The sequence below is a fragment of the Notolepis coatsorum genome (assembly GCF_963971535.1).
Source record: "Notolepis coatsorum genome assembly, chromosome: 1".
NCBI lineage: Eukaryota > Metazoa > Chordata > Actinopteri > Aulopiformes > Paralepididae > Notolepis > Notolepis coatsorum.
The window spans coordinates 233,981,428-233,991,020 of record NC_140165.1 but is presented as its reverse complement, the minus strand read 5'-3'; the positions used below and the strand labels follow the sequence as shown (position 1 = coordinate 233,991,020).

At 42.7% G+C, this 9,593-nt stretch overlaps 1 protein-coding gene across 1 annotated transcript in view; it reads right to left on the bottom strand.

Annotated features, from left to right (window-relative positions):
• Positions 1–5,771: 5,771 nt before the first annotated feature.
• map4k1 (mitogen-activated protein kinase kinase kinase kinase 1) overlaps positions 5,772–9,593 on the bottom strand; it is a 110,182-nt gene continuing 106,360 nt past the window's right edge. The window contains exons 28-30 of the mRNA XM_084309176.1: positions 8,862–8,954; positions 7,888–8,014; positions 5,772–7,285 (exon numbers count right to left, since the gene is read on the bottom strand). Of these exons, the coding sequence (XP_084165302.1) occupies positions 7,189–7,285; positions 7,888–8,014; positions 8,862–8,954 (317 nt within the window). The 3' untranslated portion in view covers positions 5,772–7,188. The remainder of the gene's footprint in view (positions 7,286–7,887; positions 8,015–8,861; positions 8,955–9,593) is intronic.

Sequence of the window (9,593 nt, the reverse complement as noted above, 5' to 3'; positions counted from 1 at the left end):
CATATTGGTAGAATTGTTTTGGTCTCTTCATCTGACTTAAAGCAGATGAAGAATTAAACGTGTAGCCAGACAAACCATGAACTGTAGTCCAATTCAACATTTATTTGAGCCAGAGGCCAAGGTGAATAAGACAAAAGATTATCAGAAAACATTAACAGGGCTGTCTGTGTACAGAAATCACAATCAGGTTTGCATTCTCAAACCCCAATATGTACAGAAACAGTCACTTGGTAACATAATTTGAACATACATTGACCATACTGCACACATTATACATGAGTAAATCTGGTTTCAGATATTTAAGGATTACACTAAACTTAAACAACAAATGGTGTTTCCCATGTATTTACTCACATAAAATGCAAACAGCACAGCAGCAGTCTCTTGATGGTGGGGAGGGGTGGAGCCGCAGATCGGGGCTCGGTGATCTGGGCTCCTGAACTACCATTTTGTGTCCCCTTATATCCTATAATTTCTAGCCAATAATAGCACATTTTACTAATACAGTTGGTCCAATCAGGCGTCTTCTGTGGGCGGTCTCCTGTGGGGGCTGGCAGCCCCCACCTCTGGGTTTCTCTGGGGGGGGGGGGCGGCTGCCCCCACCTCCTTGATCTCCTGTGTGGATCTTGACTCAATACCCAGAGGGGGCCGCTAGTGGGTGTCATTGTCTTTCTGTTGGGTCTGTCCCCAACAGGTTCTTGCCCGTGGGTGGGGGTTGGTGTGATGTCATCTGGTGGGGTGGTGTGAATAGCCCCCTCCTTTGGGCCATATTACCATACAGTACTAACCAGAATTCTATAGTGGGGGGTGAAGAATGGCTCTCTGTCACCCCTGTATCCATCCATATTTAGCACTGAAAACCCACTCTGCTTGTTGACAGAGTAGCTGTGATGACTTCTATAACAAGAGTGTAATCACCCTTCAAACCTTATTTCTAATATTATGGTTTACTCTTTTGATACTAAACAGTTGATTAATAGATAACTTTGTTTGTGTTTTAGTGTCAGTTTGAAAAGGTGTAGTGGGGGGTTGAGTACAGCAGGGTTTTGCTAGTGGCCCCCGTAGGTGTGGTGGTAATCTGGTCACAGTAGGTGTGACCTTTGTCTGTTCAACTGTCTCTAGTCTCGTTCCTCATTTAGCCCTGCAGCCCATTCTGCTAAACAGTATACAAGGCATAATGTTATGGTTTCCTAATTATTCACACCTATTAATTATGAAATTCAACGTCAATACTACCACAGCTACTTTCTACAAGAGGCTATGAGCCACACCTAAACAGATGAAATAATCGACTGCAGTGTAACTCAGGTCCACGGACCAGGGCCAGATATTTCTGAGCGCGGTTTGAATTGATTGATTGAAAACTTTATTAACAGATTGCAGAATGGGTACAGTACAGTACAGCTCAATACACACAATTGTTAAGGGGATGCAGACCAGAGAAAGACTTTCGTCTTGTTTATATCAGGGTCCCCCATTTTCAATTCATCATAACATATATGACATACATGACATACAGATAGACAGTACTGCTACATCTATACATTTATGACATACCAGATTTGCAAATACAGTAGTTTGTACAAATGTTTGTTATTTATTTTTTAACATGAAACAAGACAAACAATACAATAACAGTAATAATCAACAATAAATCACAGGACAATAACAGAAATAATAATAACAATGACAGTCCAGTAATTAAATCAGAATGAAAGTAGACTAAAAGACATAAAAATAATAAATACAATACCATGGGCTCTCGCTCGCTCCCCCCCCCCCCTTCAGGACCCCCACGTGGGCTATACATCCACTATACTTCATTCAACACCAGAAAACTCCAAATTTATATGCATACCTTTATCTTATCCACCACAGCTACCCAGACTGCTATGCTGACTTCATTAACACCTAAAATTTGTGCAGTAGATATTTAAGCATTACATCACGCGCAGGAGTGGTTTGTGAACAATAAACCATGCCTAGGGGTGGTTGTTAGGCCCGAGGCGCAGCCGAGGGTCGTTAGACCCCCCTAGGCATGGTTTATTGTTCACAAATCACGACTGCAAGTGGTGTAAAGCTTTTATACAACTGCCACATTCATCCAACCTTATTGCTATACAATAAACACACATTAATCGAAGATTTATTGAAAAAACCATCCGCCAGAAAAAGTTGTTCCCACAACTACAAAAAAGACAATTTGCCTCCATGTGGAAGCAGATCGGAAGTGCATCCAACCAACTAACACATCCAACTGTGTATTATTGGAATGATTGAGAGAAGTTGCCTCATGTGGAAGCAGCTCGGAAGTGCATCCAACCAACTAACACATCCAACTGTGTATTATTGGAATGATTGATTGAACATTTTATTACCAGATGCAGAATGGGTACAATACAGTACGGCTCAATACACACAATTGTTAAGGGGATGCAGACCTACTTTCTATAGAACTTCATTCTTAGATGCTTCTATAGAAAGTAGGTAAAACAAATAAAAAAGTTTTCTTTGCCCTATAGGGAAAAAAAGTTTTCTTCGCCCTATTTTTTTTAAACCTACTGTAGAGGGCCTAAACTTAACCAGTTGGAAACCAAGCGTACAGTAATATAATTAGCAATCAATCAATCAATCAATCAACTCAATAGGCCATGCTCACTTAGAACAGCGCAGCACCCAGCTCTCTCTCAGTCTGACTATCCCCCACGTTGCAGACAGGAGTGTGTGTGCGTGTGCGTGTGCGTGTGTGTGCGTGTGTGCGTGCGTGCGTGCGTGTGTGTGGGGGTTGGTGGAGACTGAGCCAGCGTCGGACAGTGTGAGAGTGAGGGCTGCAGTCAGAGAGAAGGAAAAATAAATTGAAAAAAATAAATTGCAAATTAATCAATCAATCAATCCGCGATTTTTCTTTTGTTACACAATGATTCAAGACCCATCAATTACATCATCCAACATTGTTTAAAGGACTAAGACATTCGCAGTGACAGAATCGCTTGATATTTAGTCGTTTAGTCGTTATCAACATATCCATTTATTAAAGATTATTGTCCGCCATCTTGTGATCCGGCGGAGTGATGTGATGTGATTCGGTTGTGGGCGGGTCCTGGGCCAGCAGCGTGGAATTGTGAAGAATAAACACGTGTAAAATGACTGTTTCAGCCAATCAGAATCGAGAAATTTGCATGCCGTTGTATAACTCTAGATAAATCACATCGAGATAGGTGAGAGTCCATACCTCCGGGCACATTTTATCCGGTTGAATCCAGCGTGACGCTATAAACTTTTTGGCAGCTGTAAGACCCGCCAAAATGAGTCTCTTTACATGTACAGAGGTTGATAACTGAGAAACATCATTCAACAACAATACAGAAGGCAGTGTCGGTATGGTCAGAGATAAAATCTCTGATAATTGAGTGGTAAACATTTTCCCAAAAGTCTCAACAGGAGGGCATTCCCAATACATATGCATATATGTACCAGTAGCATCGTTTGAACACAAGGAGCATCGAGAGTCAGGTCTGAGACCCATTAGATACAATCGTCTAGGGGTCAGGTAAGTCCTATGAACAAAGTTAAGATTAATCTGTTGGTGATCTGGGTTGCGTGATGATAGCCTAACATTTTCCCAGACTGCATCCCAATCAAAATCTACTTCCAGCTCTGGGATATCCTTCCTCCAAACCGAGTCTAGGGGAAGGACTTTATATGAGAACGTAAGTAAGTAGCGATAAAAGTCAGAGATGAAGCCTCTCGATGTCTCCTTGTCATAAAAGAATTTGTGAAACCTGTGGTGCTCAAGTGGAACGTCCAATGGGACGCCGTGAGCCTTCAGAGCTGCTCTTATTTGTAAATAGAAGAAAAAGGAGGAACTGGGGAGGTCAAATTTGTAGGATATATCTTGAAAACTGCGGAGACCATAGTCATCGAAGATATCCCCCAATGTGTGTATGCCTTTCTTTTCCCAACCAGGGTATCTGATAGGTTGTTGTTCAATAAGGAGTAAATTGTTATTAAATAGGGGAGAATGCATGTGCCATTTATGGTGGTTAGTACACGTTTTCTGTGTGTCACGCCACATCCGGATCACATGTGTAATAAGAGGACCAAATCTTAAGTTGCATTCCTTAATTGATATGTTGGTGTACTGTACACTATATCCTGCAGTCTATGTGGGGCCACTATCTTCTCCTCTAATGGTCTCCAGGATACCGCTGCTTGAGAATCAAACCAGGTGATCAGTGGTCTTAAAGAGAACGCTTTAAAGTAATATTTGAAGTCTGGAAAGGCTAAACCCCCGCTGGTTTTATTTCTCTGTGCAGTGGATCTTTTTAATCGTGGGCGTTTGTTGTTCCAAATGAATTTATATGCAGCAGAGTGCAGTTTTTGCCAGTAACCAGCTGGGGGGGGGGGGGTAACGGCAACATGGAGCTGATGAAGTTAATTCTGGGCAAAACATTCATCTTAACTATTGACGCTCGGGCCTGTAATGAGTACTGTTTGTGATACAAAAAGAGTCTAAAAATAAGGGGGTATATACATTTGATGTGGAAACTGTACATTGGAGGAGGTTGGATAGGTGGGGTGGGAACTGTACATTGGAGGAGGTTGGGTAGGTGGGGTGGGAACTGTACATTGGAGGAGGTTGGGTAGGTGGGGTGGGAACTGTACATTGGAGGAGGTTGGGTAGGTGGGGTGGGAACTGTACATTGGAGGAGGTTGGGTAGGTGGGGTGGGAACTGTACATTGGAGGAGGTTGGGTAGGTGGGGTGGGAACTGTACATTGGAGGAGGTTGGGTAGGTGGGGTGGGAACTGTACATTGGAGGTAGTTGGGTGGGTGGGGGGTCAGCGGTCAGCGGAACAGTAATATGATCAGCCTCAATATCACGTTTTTATTTTGAACCAAAATAGTGACCATGCATCACTAAAACTGTACACATTTTATTTGTTGTCAAAATGAAATTAGTATCAGTTCAGTGTGTGTGTGTGTGTGTGGCTCGTGCGTCTCTAGTCGACTGCCAGATTCCCTAATGATTGATGCTAGATCGGACGGGCTGGAAGAAAATGTTTATTTATTTTTAAATGTTAGGTAGTGGTAGTGGGTACGGTTATAGGGTTAAGCGTAGGGATAGGTTTATAAACAACATTTACGGTTAAATTATGACTTGCGGTTTTGCAGTTTGGCCAAAAAAGCTGACCGTTTGGCCAAAAAAGGGGACATGTCCCCCTCAATATTGAGGTAAATGTGTCCCCCCTCAAAAGAATATAGCTAATATGAAGGACAACCCCCTCCCCAAAACAGGTAAAATAAAATAAATAAGGGTGTAAAAACATTTATACATCCTTCATACCTGTAATTTTAACAAACAATTTCAGACACCTTACTGCATTATATTCCATTATATTTGTGTCAGCTGGTACCTGGATGTTGTCTTTTCCTTTACATATATAGAGACATAAAAGGCACAAATCTGTGCATAAAAGCACATCAGAATGCAGGAAATTATGTGTTTGACGCTCAAAATTTCTTGGGGGAGGACTCCCACACCCTGCTTAAAATGTCCCCCCCCAATGTTAAAACCAAATCTACAGACTTACACACAAACACACACAATAATTGTGTTGTTCCCTGGTTACCCCATGGTATCATTAAATATAATAGAATAAGCCTGGCTACCCCTGGGTTTGGGTTCGATATGCTAAACAAACATTCACACAGTGCCTCTACCTAAAACTCACACCCACACACAGGTAAAAAATGACAGTTAAAGGATAATACAATGACACTGAATACCGTTTAATCAACTAACAACTTACAACTTGCAACCCCCCAGCAGGCATGACACAGCATGAACAACAGTGCTACTATGCACATTGAATAGTCCTTTTCTATGGAGAACAAACACCTGTGTGTTGAAAGGATCCATCCATGTATATCCGTTATCCCACCTAGGCTAACGTAAAAAAAAAAAAAAGAAAAAAAAAATATATACACTCTTGTTCCTTTGATCTTGGGAGGAGGAGCCCAGTTCATCCACATTCCACACTCCTCCCTGCCACTCCAGCAGTGTTCTGGAGCATGTTGTTCCACAACCACAACTGGTAATGTTATGATAGCAGCCCACATTGGAATTTACCTATCTCAAATCCCGCCCTCTTTTCGTGATCCTCCAATCGCAACTATTGCTTCCCCCCCGCGATTGGAGGATCACGAAAAGAGGGCGGGGTGCAAGGCTCCTCTCAGATTGTACAGACATCTATAGGGAGGGAGTAACGGCTTTAACACAGTACTCTCAGGAAAGTAAAATATTAAAATAAAACCATGCTTTGAGGGCGGCTACGTGGCGTAGTGGGCAAGGCGCTCGCCATGAAATGCTGGAGACGCTGGGCTCGTCAGTTCGAGCCCAGCGCTCCACATTTGCTTTCAGTTTAGCTGGTCGTCCGTACTAATACACATTGGCCGTATTAGGGGGTGGGAAACTGATGGGTGGGGATCGGGCGTTGTGGACAGCGACTCCTACAGGTCGGTTGGTGCGCCTGCGCAGTAGAATCAGGAAGTGTCGGGGGCAGCGTGAGCCTCCCACGCATTACTCCTCGCCACTGAGAGATCGAGCTGCGCAGGTGAAAAGATGCGACTGCTGTTACCTCAAGTACCGGAGGGGACTTGTGCTATGTATGACTTAGTCCACATTGCAGCCGGCTTGTGGGAGGCAAGAAACAGCGTCCGTGACAGGGGAGGGTTGCATTGGATGATACGAAATTGGGATGGGAGAAAATATAGAAAATGGGAGAAAAAGTGGATCAAAAAAATAAATAAAACCATGCTTTGGTATTTACTGTATACCACCATAATGTATTAACCTCTTCCCAGATAAAAGAAAAAGAAAAAAAATACTATTTTAAAGCTGATACATCCAAGCTCATCAAACTACTACAGAGCACAGCACGCCAAGACACTGCTGTTTAATAAGGTCCATTCCATCTCCTGAATACACAGTTCCTGGAGAGGGGCGCTCAATGGACCATATTCACACGGCGGCCATTTTGCGCTTATGTCATGCTCAGGTTGGGATTCGTGGAAAGGAATCCCAACCTGAGCACGACATGAGATCAAAATGGCTGCCGTGTGAACTGTGAATATGGTCAATAGAAGTGGAGGTGTGAGATTCCCACGATGCCCTCTGTTCGTGGGGTCAGGGCACCATGACGCAGTTGTCAACACTTTCCAGGAGGTACAGGTTACACATCCCTGATTGGTCCTCGGTGTAACGTGTCTCCAAGACGACCATCCTGGGACGAAAGGGGTGGGAAGACAATAGTATGTAGTTTTGTGGCCAAACTACTCAGTACATATTCTTATGTCTTGTTACAAATCTCTGTGTGTGTATGTATGCATGTGTGTGTGTGTGTGTGTGTGTGTGTGTGTGTGTGTGTGTGTGTGTGTATGCATGCACGTCTGTGTGTGTGTGTGTGTGTGTATACATGCACGTCTATGTGTGTGTGTGTGTGTGTGTGTGTGTGTGTGTGTGTGTGTGTGTGTGTGTGTGTGTGTGTGTGTGTACCAATGCGATTGTCAAATAGTATTTGCCGACTTTGTTTTAGCGTTTGTTTTAACTAGCTGGGAGTACCAGATGGGTGGAGATAGTAGTCTACTTTGTTTTGAGACAAGGTAGGTTGTTACATCACATTATCACAGGGAAGTATTTGTTTTTGAAGTGACTTTCAAACATTCTTAACTGTCTGGCTGTCATTATACTGTCATTATACTATGTGTCAAACCCTCATCCATTTGGCACTCCAGGTAAAAAAAAACTAAAAATATTTTCAAACACAATTATTCCGTAGTAAACCTAGACACACGTTTACTAATGACACTGCAGTGCAGCAGCTACCTGTCTGAGCCCACCAGTCTGTAGACCTTCCTGGGGTCTGTGGCCTCCTGCAACACCTCTGTGACACGCTCTCCTCTCCTCTGCCAGCCGTGCCGCCACACTGCCAGTAGTGTGTCATCGAAATACACTACAGAGAGAGAGAGAGAGAGAGAGAGAGAGAGAGAGAGAGAGAGAGAGAGAGAGAGGGGTTGGGATTCTATTATAAATGCTTATAGATGCCATTCAATACAACAGAGTGTTTTTGGGTTTGTTTTCATTAGATTAGCACAGCCTTATTGTACATGCTCATCATATAGAGTTATATGCAGGTGTATAAGTAGGTATATAGAAGGATTACCGGTATGCAGGTATATTCAGACAGATATATATATTAAGGCTGTCAAAGTTAGCACGTTATTAATGCGTTAACGCACAATTCTTTTAACGCCACTATGTTTTTTTAACGCAAGATTAATGTTTAAAAACCTCTTTATTTTTCATTTTTACTAGACTTCACTTCACTCAGGTGTATTATTGATACTCTCACTGATACTATGTTTGTTTCTGACTGAAAGTGTGTGGGTGAATAATAACAAGTTCCTAACGTTTTCTCTCCCCTATTATTTCATGCACACTTTATTCATTGTTTTAAATTATTATTTTGTGCATCACCGTTTTGAATTTGATGCAAATTTGCAATGCATGAGGGTCATCCTTTTGTGTTAAATGGCTGCATAAAGCAAGTATTTGTTGACTCTCATGTTGATAAGAGTATTAAAACTTGAAAAATATCAGTTTGGTAGATTTAGAACAGATACAAAATATGCATATATACAAAATATATATATGGTAAATATAAATATATTTATCCGCAACCCATCTGGCTAAATGGGACCCAGTAGATCCAGACACATGGATTTGAAAACCAGTGCCTGACGCATCATCAGAGATCACACTCACAGCCGAGTGTTTATTAGCAGATATTATGTTCTCACCTACAGCCTCCACATCAAGGCTGAAGTTGACCTGGTGTGGCATCGTCTTGCCGCTCTTTAGCTCCCCCCCTAGGCCAACTATGTGTACTGACTCTGTGGAGGGGAAGGAGGTGAACCAACATTAAAGGAGCACTCCGCAAAAAGAAAATAAAGCTTATTTATAATCTCACATATCTCAAGACTTTAAACGGCCTCGTACGCATTAATTTGGTTTGAGAGTTATTGAGTTAAATATTAAATATGTGTGATGTCATTATGTTGTATATGGGATTCAGTCAAAACTAGGCATGTCGTGTATCGTGTCCAATGGGCGGTTAAAGGAACACGCCAACTTTTTGGGAAATTAGCTCATTTGCCATCTACCCTGGAGTTAGACAAGCAGATACATACCCTTTTCTTCTCTGTGCATGCATTAGGCTTAGGGAACAGCCGCACCATTAGCCTAGCTTAGCATCATTCACTGGAAGTAGGTGTGCCAGTGTAGCCTACAGGGGTGCGTTGCTCATGGGACGGGGTTGCACGCCGAGCAACCGGCTCTGTGAGCAGAAGCGCGTGCACGCACATGCACTCGACTGATGCGCCAACTCGCCAAGTACCCACCTGACTACTTTGCATAACAATAGCTCAGGTGTGTTCAAATACGTTCTCAGATACATTCACACAAAACTTGTTACATTCCATTCCTAGAGGCAATTAGGCATTGTCTTTAGTCTGTGCGCATGCAAGGGAACA